This window comes from Perca fluviatilis, chromosome 22 (assembly GCF_010015445.1).
Source record: "Perca fluviatilis chromosome 22, GENO_Pfluv_1.0, whole genome shotgun sequence".
In the NCBI taxonomy this organism is placed as follows: Eukaryota; Metazoa; Chordata; class Actinopteri; order Perciformes; family Percidae; genus Perca; species Perca fluviatilis.
The window spans coordinates 22,295,156-22,315,868 of record NC_053133.1 but is presented as its reverse complement, the minus strand read 5'-3'; the positions used below and the strand labels follow the sequence as shown (position 1 = coordinate 22,315,868).

The following is a 20,713-nucleotide window of genomic DNA, read 5'->3' as shown; positions in this document are numbered from 1 at the left end:
GGTCGGCCCTCTACTTTGGTCCAGACTTAAATATCTCAACAACTCTTTGATAGATTATCATCATTCTTGTCTTACAGACATTCAGGCTCGTGAGGAGGAATCCTTCTGACTTTGGTGATCCTCTGGCTTTTTCTTCTGGCGCCACAATTAGGTTGACATTTTTGTTTCTGTTGTCTCAACAACTAATGGAATGATTGTCATGAAATTGGGAACAGACTTAAGATGTCTTACTGTAAGATGAAAAAAAAAATGGTCAGATCAAAACCTTAAAAGGTGCTCTAAGCGATGTCACGCGTTTTTTAGGCTACAACATTTTTTGTCACATACAGCAAACATCTCCTCACTATCCGCGAGCTGCCAGTCCCCTGAACACACTGTAAAAAGACGCGGTCTCTGTAGACAGCCCAGGCTCCACAAACGCCAACAAAAACAAACTGTGCCAACCTGCACCACCAAACATAACAAACAGTGTTCCAGCCAATAACAGACAAGAATTTGGAGGTGGGGGTTGGGGTGTTATTGTGCGGAAGCAGGGAAGGTTTGGAGAGGGGACGGGATGAGGAGGAGGGAGGGGCAAGCTAGAATCGTTTTGTTTGAAAATACTTTGAATGTCAACAAGAAGTGCCGTCACCCAACATCGCTTAGAGCACCTTTAATTTGTCCATGTTTTGAAAAAAATAATAATTGGAATGAGCAAAGCAAAAGTGATTATTAACTAAATTGGGCACTAAAAGAGGTCAACTAAATACATGCAATACAGCAAACTAAAGTGCAGCAGAAGGAGGTAATCTGTCTGAACCCAACAAAGGCAAAACTGACCTGAATGACAGAGGAAACATATATACTGGCTGGCCAAACCAATTAGCAAAAGAGGGATGGACAAAACCCAATAACTACAAATTAACACTGGACAGACAGTTTGCTAATAACCTAATATTAACTATGAGAAAAAAAGACAAAATAATTCTAAACTAAACACTAAACTAAAAAAAACAAAATAAAGTGCAAAATACACAAATTAAAAGAGTCCCCCCCACCCCCCCTATACTGTAGCTATCAGTTGTAGCCCATTATTTTACATCTGACATGCAACTCCACAGCTCCTGCATTGATGTTCTTGTGTACCTAAACAGCAACAAATAGGAAGTCAGCAGTAAACTGCATTTGGGATTGACAGCACGATTGAGCATGGGAAGTGTTGATGCTTTCTGGCTGCTTCTCCATGTCCAGCATGTTTCTACCCTGAGGGCTCAGTCTTAAGTGGTTTGTTATGGAGAGAAAGGCCATTTCATTTTGTGGGATGGGACTGTTGAACATTTCTCGATTGCGGAAATTTTACACCTCCTGCAGTAATTCCAAGAATTAGCAGTTTTCCAGAAAGTCCATGCTTTCCTACAATCTGACATTTCTACAGATAATGCAACAGAGCAGTGTGTACGGGCAACATTTTGAAAAGCTCGCACAAAAGTCAAAGACATTGGCAATTACTGACAAGGCTGAATACAGTTCTTGTGTAACTACCATGCCTTACAAAAGACAACACAGCCCAGTTAGCGGTACCTTGTGCATGTGCTCTTAAGGTCCCGTGACATGGTGCTCTTTGGATGCTTTTATATAGACCTTAGTGGTCCCCTAATACTGTATCTGAAGTCTCTTTTATATAGACCTTAGTGGTCCCCTAATACTGTATCTGAAGTCTCTTTTATATAGGCCTTAGTGGTCCCCTAATACTGTATCTGAAGTCTCTTTCCCGAAATTCAGCCTTGGTGCAGAATTACAGCCACTAGAGCCAGTCCAACAATGAGCTTTCCTTAGGATGTGCTTTCTGTGTCTGTAGCTATTGATGAGGGGGGGCAAGGTGGAGGGTGGGGGTGTGGCCTTGACCAACTGCCACTTAGCTCGTTTGAAAGCCATGATGTCTCTCTCTTTCTCATGGGCGGGCCAGATTCTCTGGGCGGGCAAAGCAGAGAAAGGGGAGGTAATCTTGCTTTGGAAACTTTTTATAATTTCCATCTGCTTTTTCACCACTAAATTCACTTCTGAGACTTTTTTATGTGATAAATTAACTGTGAAGAGTGTTTTAAACAGACACACCTGGGGTGAAGTTTGGAACCAGAATCAGCTTTAAATACAGTCCTAATGTAGTCCTCACTAACACGGGCCCAATTATAGTAACTACATGAAAACTAGTTACTTATAGTAACTACATGAAAACACAACTAAGCGTTTGTGTTTAGCCTACATCATCATTTTCTATCATGTGAAATAAGAGGCCAAGCCAGCCTGGTGGTGAAGCTGCAGACAGATGCTCCCCAACAGTCAGCTCCCCCTGCTGTTCATAAGGTGCCTCTGCACCCCTTTCGTTTCAGACCCTCCCATCAGCCTTTGGGCCACGCCTCCTCATTTACATTGACATGTGTCCAGTCCAAATGAAAAGGCAATGTTAAATGGAAATTGAAAAGCCAAATATTAAATGAAAAGTAAAAGCCAATGTTAAATTGAAATTGAAAAGCCAAATATTAAATGAAAATGAAAAGCCAATGTTAAATTGAAATTCAAAAGCCAAATATTAAATGAAAATTAAAAGCCAATGTTAAATTGATATTCTCAAAGCCAAATATTAAATGAAAATTAAAAGCCAATGATAAATTGAAATTCAAAAGCCAAATATTAAATTCAAAAGCCAAAGCCAAATGGAAAATTAAAAAAATAATAATATTTTTAATTTCATCTTGCTTTGTTTTCTCTTTGGACTTTCAACTTCTCTTTGGACTTTCAATTTGAATTATGAATAAATATTTCCTCCATAGGGGGAACGCATATTAACGTTAAAAAACCTCATAAAGTGACATTTTCATGCCATGGCACCTTTAAGAAAGCCAATTGACAGTGCTCATAGGTGGAATTCTGGCAAGGGATCATGCCGTTGTCTTGCGGATGGTTGTGGTGCTTGCACAGAGCCTGAACAATGCTTTCATTCAGGCAAGTGTCAGAGACGAGCATGGGTTAACAATAGGAAGCACTCCCACACACAGAGACCTTGAACCACTGAGATGAATTCAGGAATAAAAGAGCGAAAGCCAACAAGCTTCTTTCCCTTCGGGGGGCGGGGGGGGATTCACAGCTGGTTGAAAGAGAACAATACTTTCATTCAAACTGATTTACAGACGGAAGGAGAAAGAGTAGTTTAAGTGCTGACATAATTTCCTGATGGAAATTCATCATTCGCTTAAAGCTCTGAGACTGATCGGAAAAGTTACGGTTAATAAAACTTACTTTGATGCAGCAGTATGGTGCATACGTTGGCATTTCTTTTCAGTAATGTGCTTTATATTATTGTTTTGACTCACATTAAGTGGTGAGTCAGTTTTGATTGTTTTAGGTTGTGCTTTATCGTGAGATTATTTCTTTTTGTGCCACATGTGGTGATTGGCTGAGAGTTTTGTCTTAATATTGACTATTTAATTATGATGGTGTAAGACCTACTGTATAGAGCACCGGAATAGACTATGTCTGTATTGCACTATTGTACTAAAAAGAGAGAGATTTGGTTTGAGTTTGTCTGTCTGTCTCTGTAAGGGCTGCAATAGTCTATATCCTCGACGTTTCACTTCCGGGTTTGCTCCGTTGCCGCCAGAAATTCCGCCGGATTTCACTCATTTAGGCCGGATATCAGTTGCCTTCCGCTTCCTTTGTGTTGACATTCTAAACTCTGGTTGATTTATGAGGACTATGTTTAACTGCTCCTCAGATCTCTGCAGGGTAAATCCAGACAGCTAGCTAGACTATCTGTCCAATCTGAGTTTTCTGTTGCACGACTAAAACAACTTTTGAATGTACACATGTTCCACCAAAACAAGTTCCTTCCAGAGGCTATTTTGCAGAGGCGCTGATGTTCCGTACGACGCTTAGCGCCGCCCAAGACGATTGTGACTGATTTAAAGAAATGCCAATAAACCAGAGCATGTTTTTCTCCCATCCCGGAATGTTGTGTGGACTAGCCAGACCCTCGTGTGGATGGTCTGGCAAAGCGAGACTATTATGATCCTAACCCATTATTTCTTCAGATTTTTTTAAATCACATTAAGAATCCATTTGACGAATGTTTTTGTTGTGAGTGCTTAAATGGATCAAATGCAGTTTGTGACCTATGATGATTTTAGTTACTCAAGGCAAAGTTGTCTACTGAAAAACACCAGCAGTGCCCGTATATGCAATATTTCTTCCATTTCTATACTAAACACATATTCTGCATCAAAGCCAAAACCACTTAAAAGCTTGTTTTCTTGATTTGACTTTATTTGTCCAGCATTAAAGTAGAAATACTTGAGTCATACAGATGATTGCCTCATGTCATTGTAGCTGTATTTGTGCAACTTGATATGGCGAACAGATAGCAGTAGCCAAACATTGTGATCAGATCTAAAGCAACTTTTGGACACGTGAAAAAAATGTGGCACTTCCTCTGTTATAACGTCACGGCCAGGCATGACCTCAGCTGATCCTCAACTTCTGATTGGCTGTTTTGGGAAAGAGCTGATTCACATGCCACACAGCACTAGCAACAAGCAGGTAACCATGGATACACTGCATTGGAAACCCATCTTTCTCTTCTTCTTGTCTTCACTAGCCTCCCACTCTCCTTTACCGTTTCCTCTTGACCCTCTACCTCTTTCTTTCCAGCCTATCTTTCTCTGTGACACTCTCCGTTTTCTTCCCGTCTTCAAAAGGATCGGCATTCTTGTCTGCAGCATGCTTAGTGGCCGCTCAGACTACAGTGAACCAATTCCCAGCCGACAGTCACTATGGCAACCGAGGGGCCAAAGGAAGAAAAAAAAACAACAGCATCCCATGCTCAGACAGTGGTGATCTGGTCCACCACTCGGGTGCTGTCGTTCATTTCAACGCACTCCACCTCCTGTCTCTGCCCCTCTCCCTCCGGCCGCTGTCCCTGGCTCTTGGAGGGAGGCAGGAAGGTGAGGAGGGTGGGCAGGAACGCAAGCGTGTGCAGGACCGAGCAGCCGGCCGTGAGGGTGAGGCAGCGAAACAGTGTGCGCGTGAGGTTGGAGCGCACGGAGCTAACAGGCACCAGGGCGGCGCTGTAGCAGATGAGCGTCTGTAGAGAGGGAACGCCGTGTCTCTCCAGCGCCACTCTCACCCAGCGAGTCCTGCTGTCGCCCTGACCCGAGGCGAAACCACAGAGGAGGGGGCCGCTGGAGTCTGCCGAGTGTCCCAAGGCTGAGATCAGACACAACACAGACATGCAGTCCAGCTCCACGCCCCATAAGGTCATGAAGCCCAGCACCCCGAACTGGACGGAGAGCAGGGTGAGGCCCAGCCACACGGACACCAGCGGCTCCATGACGGCCAGCGAGGACAGGCCCAACAAGAAGAGCACCGCCAGCAGTGAGTGTCTGAGGGGGGAGCTGACCGCTGCAGCGTAGCGGTCCAGGTAGACGAAGGAGGGGTTGAAGATTAGGAAGCGGACACGAGAGGTCAGCGACAGGCGCCGCAGCGTGTCCAGCAGCACTGACATCTCTTCCCGCTTGTTCTCCGTCGTCTTGGCCACCAAGAAGATTCGTGACGCAGCCACGTCGGGCTCCTCGCCCTGGCCGCGCTCCGCAAATATAATGTCATCGGCGAAGTGGGCGAACTGCGGCTCGCGGAGGAAAGAGTGGCGAAGCGTGTGGGTGAAGTTTTCCCGCGGCTGGCTGGTGGACTGGTTGCGATCCGACAGGTAGTTCAGGTAAGCTTCCAGCCAGCTGATTCGCTGGAAGCCTTTGGCGTATTCCAACAGGTCCCGCTGCACCGAGGCATTCCAGTAGGGGGCGCTTTCATAGATGTAAAATCCAATGACAGGGGAGTACGAGCTGAAGTAACGCTGCTGGGCACGGGTGTACAATACTGTCGCTGTATCCATGGCAACCAGTGCACTGGGGTCTGAACCCTGGGTCACCTGCCGATAACAGAAACACATTTGTTACAGGTGTGTTTATTTGTAAGACATGTACGTGAGTGTGTCTGAGTCTTAGTTATTTTTCACATGATACTATCCCCTCATCCAGCACACAGTGACCAAACAAACTGAGGAACACAAACAAACATCTTAAAGGTCCCATGACATGGTGCTCTTTGGATGCTTTTATATAGACCTTAGTGGTCCCCTAATACTGTATCTGAAGTCTCTTTTATATAGACCTTAGTGGTCCCCTAATACTGTATCTGAAGTCTCTTTTATATAGACCTTAGTGGTCCCCTAATACTGTATCTGAAGTCTCTTTTATATAGACCTTAGTGGTCCCCTAATACTGTATCTGAAGTCTCTTTTATATAGGCCTTAGTGGTCCCCTAATACTGTATCTGAAGTCTCTTTTATATAGACCTTAGTGGTCCCCTAATACTGTATCTGAAGTCTCTTTTATATAGACCTTAGTGGTCCCCTAATACTGTATCTAAAGTCTCTTTTATATAGACCTTAGTGGTCCCCTAATACTGTATCTGAAGTCTCTTTTATATAGACCTTAGTGGTCCCCTAATACTGTATCCGAAATTCAGCCTTGGTGCAGAATTACAGCCACTAGAGCCAGTCCCACAATGAGCTTTCCTTAGTATGTGCCATTTCTGTGTCTGTAGCTATTGAGGAGGAGAGAGGGGGGGCAAGGTGGAGGGTGGGGGTGTGGCCTTGACCAACTGCCACTTTGCTCGTTTGAAAGCCATGATGTCTCTCTCTCTCTCATGGGTGGGCCAAATTCTCTGGGCTGGCAAAGCAGAGAAAGGGGAGGTAACCTTGCTCCTTATGACCTCATAAGGAGGAGATTCCAGATCGGCCCATCTGAGCTTTCATTTTCTCAAAGGCAGAGCAGGATACCCAGGGCTCGGTTTACACCTATTGCCATTTCTAGCCACTGGGGGACCATAGGAAGGCTGGGGGAACGCATATTAATGTTAAAAAACCTCATAAAGTCCAATTTTCATGCCATGGGATCTTTAAAAAAAACATTGTAAAAATAATTGGAATGATGTGTGTTTGATGTACAAGTAGTTGTCGCCTAAAATATTGACAAAAATGACTTTTATGACACAAATATGAAGCTATGGTATACGTTGATATATAGCCTACTTATGTGCCAAAGCTCTTCTTTTTTTTTTAACTATTAGGAGCTACATGATCATCCGTCAGTCAGTGAGTCAGTGTCTAAATTACATAGAGTGCAATTGTTCTAAAATTATTAAACTATTTCAAAATGCTACTTCTGGAGCTGGATTTGTGCTTCTAAGTGTATTATGTCAGTTTACATGTATGAACATGAAGCTTTTATTCTGAAGGATTAATGCTGATTCGTGCACGTTTCATTCAGAAATGTGTGTCTTTGATTAGTTGAGCAGAGCGATGACAAACCGTGCGTTGTCTAAATGAGGATGATTGCAATCTGGTAGTATAATACGAGGCCACTCGGATGCTAAACTCCCCCCCCCCCACAAACACAAACACAAATATTCTGTCTCATGATGAATCATGCAGGAAGTTGAAGGAGCTGATGGGATTACATTTCACTGTTATTGTAATTTAATAAATACAAATTGCTTGATTTGATTGATGGATAATACCGTAACAAAATGACAGTATTTTTTGCCTCACCTGCAGGAAGCCCATCAATCCAAAGGAGATGTAAACCAGATACAGCAGAACCACAAAGGGTTTGACGTAGGTGTTAGTGATCCAGTCTCCATAGCAACGCCTCACACACCCCAGCAAAAGGTGAGAGTCCTGAGGATTAGGTTCCGTGTTAGCTGTGGAATGTGGGAGTGGGAGTGGGAGTGGGTGTGGGAGTGGGTGCGGGTGCGGTGCGTGGAGTTAGCCACATGAACGTGTCCGTGCGCGGCAGTGTTGTTCGGCGTGTGTGGGTGTGTGTGTGCATGTGTGAGAGTTAGGTTAGAGTTTGGCGTTTGGGCGGGACTGTGATCGACCTCATGCGGTGGGTTGGTTGTTTGAGCCTCGTCCTGGTAGCGCGTGTACATGAGACACCTGTACCAGGCCGGTTTCGAGTCCAGCCGGTCCGGTTTGGGGACTCGCCGGCAGAAGCAGCCATGTCTGTACCCGGTCTCTAAGTATCCCGTGAAAACCAGACAGGAACTGTAGAAGGACAACATGTAAACGTAGCTGATGGCGACAGACAGCGTGGCAGTGCGGCAGAAAAGCCGGACAGCCTCCATGTTGGTGAGCGGCGAGGCGGCCAGGCCCAGGGTCATCAGGTGGAGCATGGTGGAGCCGGAGAAACGCAACATGACGTCCTCGAAGACGCTCGCCACGCGCTCCTTCACATGCTGGTCCTCCCGGGTTCGCCTCCATGACGACAGCATCTCAAAGGAGCCGAAGAGCCCGTGTCCTGGTGGGAAACAAACAGGAATGGAAGTCAAATGAATGAAATGAATAGGTTGGTTTAAAGGGGGATTGTGCTATAATACCTACTTAACTGCAGACCTTTTTTCTCATTTTTAATACTTTAAGCTGCATAACTCGATCGATTGTGTCGTCTTCCATCTGACCATGCGTCGTCCTCCCGGCTCAAAACTCAAAACCTTTCTCTAGGTCTCTTTTTCGACACTTTTGGTGCTTATGTCAATGTTTTTGGCGGGGGGAGGGGGGGGTTGCGTTTAATGCTTCTTTTCACTACCATGTATAAACACCACTAACGCCAACTTATGACCACTACTTTTACAATTATTTTTAGAATTCATGGTCACTAATTTGAAGTCACTGTTCCATTATTAATGTGACTATTATTGCCACTGTTCATCACATCCCCAACCGGCACCGTCAGACACCGCCTACCAAGAGCCTGGGTCTGGCCCAGGTTTCTTCCCAAGAGGGAGTTTTTCCTCGCCACTGTCACACTGCTTTCTTTTGAGGGAATTACTGTAATTGTTGGGGCTTTGTAAATTATAGAGTGTGGTCTAGACCTACTCTATCTGTAAAGTGTCTCGAGATAACTCATGTTATGATTTGATACTATAAATAAAATTGAATTGAATTGAATTAATAATCCTCATTTATAGGAAATCTAATTCTTCTGAGTTAAAAAAGCGGAAATTATGAATTATTTAGACTAATATTAAAGGAAAGATAATCACAGAAGTGTATATGTCAACGTTCAGTGAGGATACTGTTTTGAAACATAAAAAAGAAAATACAAAAATTCAAATGCTAAAGAATGTCATAAAACACCCAAAAATGCAATGAAAGTAGCGTTCCGATCTTTTGTTGTGCTTGCGAAGCGCTTTGTATGGAATCATCCGTGTTATTTTTGGGCAATCAAAATTAGGTAGTTAAAAAGAAACCCATGTTTCTGATATAGACATTTAGAAAAGACAACACAAGGTTTATAATAACCAGTGATTACTCGTAATAATGTTCAAACCCTGTTGGGAGAGGAGGGCATGGATGACACTCTAAGGAAGGGTCTGAATCCTATAGTTACTTTTTCCCTTGGAATATGGTTCTCTCTGATTAAGCAATTGAAACTTAAAAATGATCAAAAAATACTGAGATGGATAGCACTGGAAAATAGATTTAAAATGGCTATTTATGACAGGACTTTTAAGGATTGGATGAATAAGGGCCTGACAGCTTTCTGCATAGCTATTAAAAACAACAAGATGAAGAGTTTTCAGGAGCTAAAGGATAGTTTTGATCTAAATAATCATTATCTATTCAGATACTCACAGTTGAGAGATCATTACTGCAAAGAAATTAAGAGGATTCCTTCTGACGTGGTAAACCCTCTTATTGAAATAATGTGTGGTGCTTATCAACAAAAATCTAATAAGATCGTGTCTAAATTCTATCGGAGTCTGATAGAGAACTTGAAAAACACTACACTCTATGTAAAAGCAAAATGGGAATGGGAATTAAAGGTTGTCCTCACGGAGGATGAATGGTATCAAAGATGCTGTCTACTCCAGACCTCCACCAACTCCCAACAGTGGAGAGAATTTAATTGGAAGTGTTTTATGAGGTTTTTCATCACTCCATATTTGAAGAGTAAACAACTTGGGATACCTCAAGACTGTTGGAGAGTCTGCGGTAGCAGGGACGCAAACCACACACACATCTTCTGGACATGTCCTAAAATTCAACCATTTTGGAATATCGTTTACAATACATTACAGAAGGTGCTGGGATACACTATACCAAAGGAATGTAAAGTTATGTTTCTTGGAAACATCACAGAAAGTGTGCGGAAGGAGGACCTCTATTTAGCCAAGATTTTATTATCTGCGGCCCGGAAGGCTATTACTAGACTTTGGCTCAAATCGAGCATCCCAGACCAACAGCAATGGACAAGTATAATTCAAAGCATTTTTATAATGGAAAAATTGACCTATTCCATAAGGTTAAGAGATTCGTCATTTAAGGAAAAATGGAGAAAATGGGTCAATTTTCTGGCTCTAGAGACTGCATAACTGTTCCTCCCAATATAACTATACTCTGTGTGTTAACTTTGTGAGATTCTACTGATTGGGTTTTGGTAAACTTACACAAAAGAGGGTAGAAGTACGGTATATGTATGTTGTATTAATCAGTGATTCCGAAGACCACAATTTGACATATTTTGTTTCATTTGTACTAGATACCTCCTCCTTGGCCTCCCTTTGATTTGGTTCAATGTATGGTATTTTTATTTATTTATTCATCTATTTTTTGTCTACTGTTTGTTGTTGTTCCCATAAAACTCCAATAAAGATACAAGTATAAAAAAAAAAAAAGGTTTACTCGTAATGATGAACCCACAACAAATTGTTGTAGTCTGCAATTCCCTGAAGCACTTTAGAGCATTTTAGCTTCTTTCAGCTCGTTGTTTTGGTTTTACAGCCTACAATTTTACTGTTTGGCTCAGTCTCTAAGCATGAAAACAAGCTCATTTCCAACCAACCTGCTTCCTTTCCCTAGAATGATTGCTCGCCCGCTTTCCTCCAATTTAGTCATTTTGAGGAATCACAACATTGCACGAGGAAGTGCAATAACTCAGCCGGCCTGCTTTTGAGCCGTCCTCGCTGCATAATGTCACACCTCACATACTTTTTAAAGCAGAAATGACAGATGTAAGACACCATGGAAATGCAGTCTTCCTGTGACTTCAACAACCCTGGTTGTTGTGGAAATTGGAAAACTTTGAAGCAGCTGGACATGAGAATTTAACTTTTAACCAGTCAGTAGAGTTAAAGGTGTAGTAGGTTAGACTTATAAAACTAACTTTCTGTCATATTTGCTGAAACTGACCCTATGTTCCAGTAGAACTACATGAAGCAGGTAATAAAAAATAAAAAAATGAAAGGTTAAAGGGGGGAGGGACTGAGAAGTTGTCGATGTTCACATTTTTTGGCTAAGTCCTGGATCTTCGTAATCCTACCTCCGGCACCTTTAATAATTTATAATGTCATATAAATAAATAATGTCATATTTAAAATATTTTGAGAAGAGAAGACTTGTTACGAATAATCCGACAGATTTATAGCTTCAAACATGAGCAACATCATGTAAAGAATACATTTTTGATGCTGTATTCAATAATTCACATCGACGTCCATTTGATTTAAATGCACCACCTTCATGTTCATGTACATGCACATACATGTTTAAATATGTGCAGCAGATGGTTTTTAATGGTTTCCTCTACCTTGGTTGCCATGGCATCCATGAGTCACCCCCCCCCCCCAAAGTGACCTCACCATGGCGAAACACTTAACACCTTAGCATAACGTACCGACACTTCAGGCGTGGGTGCAACTGAGAAAGTCTGCTGATCCCTGTGTGTGTGTGTGTGTGTGTGTGTGTGTGTGTGTGTGTGTGTGTGTGTGTGTGTGTGTGTGTGTGTGTGTGTGTGTGTGTGTGAGTGAAGGAGGAATTAGACAGTGAATGACAGTGGAAGAGGTGGGGAGGTTAATGTTGCAGAGAGAAAAAATGAGAGCAAAACGAGAGGCTGGGGACGGCACTTCCCAAGGATTTCGATATTTACCAGAGCTTGAGAAAGGCTAATATGCACTCCTGGACGAAGACACACACGGACACACACATTTAGGTCCTAATACAGGAGAAAATAACCATTAACGATAAGGGTGTGTCCTTTGATCAGAAGCCTTTCAAAGCCTTGATATTACTGTTGAGTCATAAAATGGATTTCAGTTACTGAAAACTGTTGGTTATGGAAGAAAAAAAACAGACATGCAAACATTAGGCTAGGGATAGGTTTTATGTTTTCAATATCGGTCACTATAACTTACCTTTAGGTACCAATACCAAAACGTTGCTATTTTTTTTTCAATACCTCACATTGAGGAATATAAACATGTTTTTAAAAAAAATGAAATAAAAATTGTTTTGCTGGGCCCAAGGAGACTTCATCAAATGTCTTCTTTTGAAAGATTAAAAGATATTTAACTTACAATATTATAAAACAGAGAAAAGCTGCAAATGATCACATTAGAGAAGCTAGAAGTATGTCATTCTTCTCTTAAAAAATGACGATTATTTTTCTGTTGATTGATTTTGCGGCTTGTCGTTCGATTACAGATCTGACCAAACACGAGATGCCGGTTTTCTGTACTTTAACGTTTAACGTTTCTGCGGTTCCATACCACAAAAGCTTGACATCATTTAGATGTTTTGATAATGAACAAGGTTGTAAATAAATGAATGCACAAATGACTGAGATATATTTAAATTGTGTCCCAAAGCCTTTACATAATTAACTCACGCCCCTTTGTTCACAAACACACTCCTCCTCAATGATGAAATTATGGAACAGGCTATTTTTTGCTATTTCCCGCATCAACACATCGGTTTGTCTTTTGTTCCAGCTTTGCACAAACATGTCTTCTGCCTGTCAGAGAAAGATGCTAAATGTTGTCACAAATCCACATTTTGAAAACATTAAATACTGCATTTCTCCCTCTTCCTCTCCTTCTTGCTATCTCTTTCTGTACAGTATATCACACGTTTTCTTCCTGCTTACTTCATTCTGAAAAACCGCCTGCCTTCCTTCCTTCCAACTACACTGTAACATCATTTTCTGCTAAAAGAATCCTTATCTCAACCCCCATTTGAAGTGATATTTCATCGAGCTCCCTCTCTGTCTCTATTCCCCTGTCTCTTTGGTTCTCGCTACAGTTATTTTAAGCCTAACAGCAGCCTTTCCTCCTCCACATCACAGAGTAATTATGGTATAGACTGCATGTGTGTAGCAGTGGTTATGTGCCACACATCCTACAGTATTTAGTATGCATGCACTCGAGATAAACTGCAAGTACGCCTTCATGCATATGGTATGCATTTTCATTTTGCTCCTAGTTTTTTGAATTCTTATTCTCTGTATTTAAACTTCTCTATCTTCTAAACTTCTATCCCTTTTTTCATATTATCTCTGTCCAAACATATGAACTGAATCACTAACTTCACTTATTAAATAGATAAAAAAATACATTTCATAGCCCCTATTCCACATGCACTTTCCCTAAACTGCTGAATCAATCACTGTGGCTTCAGATGGAGATGGTTTGTTAATCTGATGCCTTGCTTAAAAAAGTTAATTCCCAAACCACTAACAATGTATTTGGGAACAAATAATATTTGCCTCAAGATTATCACAGATGCAAGTGTACAAGTGTAGTAACACTGCTGCAGTCTGTATAAGACTTACTTTCTCATTAAAGTCTTTTATTTCCTATAATAAAAAAGGATTTGCGCTCCCTTGAGGACTTTGGTCATGAGTACTGTGACGTGGTTGCCATCATCATCTCAAGTCTGCAATATTTCTATGAATTATTTGTTCATCTTCGGAACAAAGTCTGCATCTCACGTGGACTATACTGACCTTATTAAGTGGCGATGATGTGATCCATCCACATTACATACAGTTTCTTCATCGCTTCATAAAATTCACTGTTTCTTCTATAATTCATTGAATCACACTGTTTTTGGTGCCACAGCGGACCCTGGCCCATAAAAATGAATCGAAAAAGAGAGCACTGGTATCGGATCAGTACTTGGTTGACCCTGAGTTGAGGACCAAATGTCCTTTTATATACAATAGTCCAGATCTTAACTTATACTCTTATACATGTATAATAGTGTCAAACCTTCTAGTTCCAACTCTGGATTTGTTCCAGACTTCAAGAACCCTATCTTGACAACCTAGTTTTTTAGAGCCTTTAGATTAAGTTTCTGCCTCCAGTCAGAAAATGTATTGTTAGTGCCAAGTCAAGTTCATGTCCTGCCACTTGTCAGTCATTTTGATGATCTGTCTACTTTGAAATGGCATTCAGCCTGAGGCTGGCATCTGCAAAACCCATCACAGGAACTGAAGAAGCAGACAGTAAACACAGGCAGTCTGAGATATTAAAGCAATGGCAATGTTCACTGTGGCTTCCACCTGCCATGCGTAAGCTTCACTTTTCTTTGATTTCTCTGTGCTCTCTGTTCAACAACCATAAGTTCTCGAAATGTGTAGGCCTACATCCAAAAATATCCTCAACCTAAAAGCCCTTTCCAGACAAATGGAGGACATATAAAGTTACTAAGACTTTAAATGTCAAATATATCTTGTGTTTTTGTTATTTTACCATCAAAAGTGTTCATTTTAAACCTACCAAGCATGACGAAAGGGATGCCCAGGTACGTAGAGTTGTAGGTGGCCCCGGTCAGGTTGAGTATCCCAGCAGCAGTGAGGCCTGACAGTGTGACTGACAGCAACGCCAGCAGTCCCAACCAAGGTTTAGACCTCACACAGTCTCTCATAGAGCAGCAGAGGACGGCCAGCACACCACACGCCCCCAAGCTGGCTAACAGGGGGCGGTGTGCCAGCACCGAGGAAAACTGGAAGTCAGTTCTCAGAGAAGAGGAAGTAGAAGGGTACAGCCCCAGCTTAGGGTGCAACGCTGCAAAGTGCTGTAACTCGGCACAGAAGGCCTTTTCCCATTGGCTGGCCACCCGGTCCATCAGGCTGCCATGTGCTTGGAGGTAGTAGGTGAGCTGCAACGCCCTGGCAGAACGTACACCTTCTCCCCTGGCTCCGGTCCCCTGACCTCGCACCGCCCCGCTGGGACCCCAGCCCTGCACGCCGCCCAGCTGGTGGCCGATGTACGCCTGCCGTCCGTCTGCCAGCTGCGTGATTGGGTAGCGCAGAATTGGGACAGAGCGGTTGACGGTGCGAGCTGATTGGATCTCCTCCATGGCGCGGATGATGTCATCGATGATGCAGACGTTCTTGTCATCGGGGAGACAGAGGTAGGAGAAGGAGTAGTTGTAGCTGTTGACACCTGTGGCCGGGACCGTCACCTGCATCTGGTAGATCTGCTTGTGGAGCTGTGTACGGAGAAAACACACACATGCAAAGTTAACGTCCCAGTTTCCCAATTCAGCTGGAACAAACTGCGGCAAGGGCAACAAAAAAAAAGTCCCATCAAAGTTTTCCAGTGAGCAGCACAGTAAAACTCAGTGTGTGGCTCGTTCGCTTTGTGTGCTTCCACTTTCGAGCTGTTTGTTTGTGTGAATAAGAGAAAGAGATATGTGGGGGAGTGTGCGCGCGTGTGTGTGTGTGTGTGTGTGTGTGTGTGTGTGTGTGTGTGCGTCTTACTCGACAGAGTAACAATAGTGGTATCAGAACCCTCCTCCGTTTCTATGGCAAGAGGACAACAGTGCCAGCATCCACAGACGTGGTTACTAAGCAACAGGCCTGATGCCAGTCTCTGCCACGGCGAACATGGGCAAAGCTGTCTCCCACCTCAGAGTGCTGCATTGACTTCAGAGGGAGGGAGGGGTGTGTGTGTGTGCGTGTTCGTCTGTGTGTGCGTGTGCGTGTGCAGGAATGTCTCTTGATTAAAAAAAATGTTTTAACTTCTTTCAATGTACCGTCCTGTTGTAAAATGTATCCATTCTTCATTTCATTTTTGTAGCCTTTTACTGTCGTTCATTAATATAGTTTATCAATTTCCTGGTAGGACCTTAAAATTCCCAATCCAAGAGTCTTAGATCACTAAATTAACTTTAAAGGCCCAATCAGTATTGTTTTTAACATTTTCATTTTAGGTATACTGACATAAATAATTGTATTTAAATATACAGTATAATTAAATCTATAAGCATTTTGTGTTGGTTAAAGGTCCCATGGCATGAAAATTTCACTTTATGAGTTTTTTTTAACATTAATATGAGTTCCCCCAGCCTGCCTTTGGTTCCCCAGTGGCTAGAAATGGTGATAGGTGTAAACCGAGCCCTGGGTGTCCTGCTCTGCCTTTGAGAAAATGAAAGCTCAGATGGGCTGATCTGGAATCTTCTCCTTATGAGGTCATAAGGAGCAAGGTTACCTCCCCTTTCTCTGCTTTGCCCGGCCAGAGAATTCGGCCCACCCATGAGAGAGAGACATCATGGCTTTCAAACGAGCAAAGTGGCAGTTGGTCAAGGCCACAACCCCCCACCCTCCATCTTGCCCCCCCCCCCCCTTCAGACTACAGATACAGTATTAGGGGACCACTAAGGTCTACATAAAAGAGACTTCAGATACAGTATTAGGGGACCACTGAGGCCTATATAAAAGCATCCAAAGAGCACCATGTCATAGGACCTTTAACTAATCATGCTTGAAAATATATCACGGATTTTCTCAACACAAAACTATACTGTTAATTACTGTTTTATAAAACCTGAATTTGGGAGTCAGTCATAGTTTTTTATTCTTTTTTTTTTATGGTGAAGCAGCACTATTATCAATATTTATATCAAGGTTTGCACCTTTGACTTAACTTTTTTTTTAAAGATTTGTGATTTCTCTGACTTATAAGTATCCGGTCTTTAGAGGGTTAAAGAACAACATCCTACAACATGAACATCTTTAATTAAGACTAAGAGTCTACAGTCACAATGTCTGTGAGGCTGCTCGTAGGCACACAACTTTGAGTTAAATGCTAATGTCAGCGTGCTAACATGCTCAGGATGGCAATATTCATTGCTGATATTTAGCAGGTAAAATGTGCACCATTTTCAACATGTTAGTTTAGCATGTTAACATTTGATAATCAGTGCTAACGGATGACAGGAATGGCATTCTGCAAGTTTGTTTGTGGTCATAAACCGAAGTATTGGACACAAAATTTTGAACTAATCATGGTGCTAGAGGAAAAGTCAGGGGATCACCATCTCTGGGAAGCATGAATGCCTGTAGCCAATTTTGATAGATGTTGACATTGTTTTAAATGATAAGTAACGACTTAGACCTGCTTGTGACACTAGATGAAATGTCAGGAGGTCACTTAATGCAGTAAGCATCCTTTGAGGACCATGTCTGTACAAAATGGCATGACATGCATCCAATAGTAGTTGACAGACGGATCGACTCTGACTCTTGTGGATGACTGGATCCTATATGTGACATCACACCAAGGTATTTACACCACAGATAGGACCAAGATTTATCGGAAAAAGAAAATCGCCTCTCTGAACAACGGTGTCAAAGCAAAGGTTGTATTTGGACTTCTTCAAAATCGAAGAGCAAGAGCGTTCGACTCCAAATGCGGCTCAGACACTAATTAATCATATTTATAATGATATCCATCACAGAGGAGCTTTCGATTGCATCACTGACAGAAGCTTAAAAAGACCAGAATTCAATGCAGTCATTGGGTGTGACTCACAATTCTCACTCTTGCTGCGAGTGGTGATCCTGTCTGGCTATCACTGCTATTGCTGTCTCATGCAACAAGTACAGAGCTGTTCTCACGGGGGTTGTTCGATTGCATTTTGGGAAACGTAGGAACTCACAAACTGATGCACAAGTAGACAAGGCTTGCTGAGAAGGAAAAGTACAGAGTCTTGAAACTCACAGATGATACGTAACAGTGTAAGATTATGTAACAGTGATTTTTTTTTTCTTCTCTCTTGCAGCCTGTTGGCAGTAAATGATGCACAGCCCTAAACTCGCCTGTCTCTTAACTGTGGGATTCCTCTATGGACCAACACTGTGGTCTGGCTATATGCAAAGTGGATCACAATAACCACATCTGACACACACACACACACACACACACACACACACACACACACACACACACACACACACACACACACACACACACACACACACACACACACACACACACACACACACACACACACACACACAGATCAGCAGACTTTCTCAGTTGCACCCACGCCTGAAGTGTCGGTACAGTGGGTATGTACACACAGTCTACACAATAAATCTTGGTGTCTCAGGGCTATTAGTCTGCAAGCTCTGATTACAACTGCATAACTTCATGAAATAATTTAGCTAATTGCTCCAGGGGTGTCAAACTAATACTCATAAATCCATTAAGGAATACCAACGCAGAGACAGAGGCCTCCGAGCTCCAGCTAACTCCGCTTCGTAATTAAAATGCCCTGCTTCATAACTATAAAAGGTTGTCGGGGGTTATTTGAAATGGGACTGTGTTGTTCTGTGTAATGACTATCAATCACTGAGAATGAGGAGGAAGACAGCTGGCATATGTACTCAGGCCTGCAGACACTGACCTTTACCACTGTGTGTATTTCTGAATGGGACTAGGAATTAACGTTTGTTTTTCTTGCATCCGTATCTAAAACAAATCGCCGAATTTAGCCAAATACATCGTGTTTAAAAAAAAAAAAAAAAATGTCTTTAGTTGGCATTAGCCTGCAGCAGCTTCTAAACCCTAGAGTCCTTAAATCATTGATTGTGAGCATATATGTTGGTGAGTTGTATCTTGTGCTCTTGAACTAAAAAAAATCCTCTCAAAGATTACAAGGGAGACATTTAAAATGTTCAAATGATGTCCATTATCTTGAGCATTTGCCCTGGTTGAAGGCGTTACGGTTCTCTGTGTGTATGAATATTATTTAATTTTGATCAGCTGTATTTTAGGCTATATTCATGGTGTAACTTAAAAAGGATATTTTATTTTTTCTAATTCATTCATGAATGTGTTTACCAGGACCAGCACCCATTGAAGTAAATTGACGTTTTAGAAAATTGTTTGGAATCAGAGCTACGGTGCGTGCGCCTTGCCGTTCCCGTGCTCACCTTTAGTATGGTATCCAGATGAACCGGGTCCAGCACGCTCCCCTTTCTGGTGGTGACGATCACGCGCCCGTAGCGGCCCGGCGTTTGCAGGTCGGAGTAGAGCGCGTGCTTGGAGCGGTTCACGGGAAAGAGGCTGTCCACCAGGTTACCCTCTATCTTCGCCAGGCTGTGCTTCGGCGCGAGCATACCCTCCACGTCCTCCTCCACGCGGTACCGGCTGAAGCTGGCCCCCAGCAGGATGGACAGGAGCACGGGCGTGGAGGCGAAGAACACCGGGTGGCTCGCAACGAACCGGCCGAGCGCGTGGAAGGAGGTCCTCAGGCCCGCGTGCAACACCTGGCGCAGCATCCTAGCGCGTGGCCGCGGCTCGAGCCTCTCCCACCGACCGGAAAGCCCCGGAGCACTGCCGAGCATCAGGGGCTGCCGGACGCATCGGTGGCCTGCGTCGCTGTGAGGTGAAGGTGGAGACGGAGGTGAGGTGACGCCGGGTGGTGGGAGGATTTTCCCCCGGAGCAGGAGGTCACCAGCCGGGGAGAATCCAACCCTCCTCCGGTCACAGGGGCGCCCCTTTCCCCGGGGTTCGCTCATCCGCTGGAATAGCACAAAGAACAGAAAGCTTCTAAACGAGGCGGCGTTTCTCCGCTCTGCGGTTAGAAAGCATATTGATAGCCTACTTTACATGTAATAGCCACTACCGTGCTGCCTTCAGTGCCTCCTGCAAGCTGCATGGCTCTGTGCGCAACAGAAAAATCATCGCAGAGCCAAAGTGGTCTCATAATTACACTTGTTACTTCCTCCTAAAAACTGACGAATGGTTTGAGTAGTTCTGTTTGTGCACTCGGACAGGTTGCAGAGAAGACACACAGCTAACACTAAACTGAAGCCAGGTTGTAGCCTACCTGAACAGGGGAACGGGGGGGACCGACCCGGTGATGACGGAGATCTAAGACGCATTCAGACGTTATCCTGCCGACTGTCCGTGCGTCCAGCTCCACCCTACACCACCAAGTCACTACACAACCTGATGGGTGGGCAAGGTGGGTGGGAGTCGCGGTGTGCACGCACCGGGGATGCCGGTAGAGCGGTTTGTCAAATCAGCCTAATCTGGGTTTCCTCTGCGGCAGAAGGCTTTCTGTCGTCCGTCCTCTTCTCTCCTCATCGCCCCGGTGGTCTGACGGAGCCCCTGTTCATCCGCCACCGGGCTGCTCTCCCAGCAGCGACAGCTCTCCTCGTTGGGAAGGCACGTCACTAATTACTGGCTTTCAAACCAGGGACCGATCTCTCTCTCTCTCTCTCTCTCTCTCTCTCTCTCTCTCTCTCTCTCTCTCTCTCTCTCTCTCTCTCTCTCTCTCTCTCTCTCTCTCTCTCTCCTGCCCCGCCTCTCCGCGCAGCTACAATGCAGAGAAACAAACACAGTCCATACGGACTGAGTGGCAGCGTGTGTGTGACAAAGACACAGAGATTTCTAGGAATTAATTCGAACAAATTCAAAGTGCAGCCAGCATGTAAAAGCGACTTAATGCTTTATTTTTGTCAGGGTAGGTCTAGCCTAGCTACTTCAAGATCCAAACTGTTATTTCAGAATTTTTGCAGGCTAGATATTTTTTTTATAATATCCTTTA

At 43.4% G+C, this 20,713-nt stretch overlaps 1 protein-coding gene across 1 annotated transcript; it reads right to left on the bottom strand.

Annotated features, from left to right (window-relative positions):
* Nucleotides 1–4,278: 4,278 nt before the first annotated feature.
* Nucleotides 4,279–20,383, bottom strand: ptchd1 (patched domain containing 1). The gene is given in 6 exon segments (XM_039790916.1): nucleotides 4,279–5,956; nucleotides 7,640–7,846; nucleotides 7,849–8,387; nucleotides 14,647–15,361; nucleotides 19,092–19,682; nucleotides 19,991–20,383. Coding segments are annotated over 5 exon segments (3,150 nt in total). The 5' UTR covers nucleotides 19,680–19,682; nucleotides 19,991–20,383; the 3' UTR covers nucleotides 4,279–4,855.
* Between the last annotated feature and the right edge of the window lie 330 nt (nucleotides 20,384–20,713).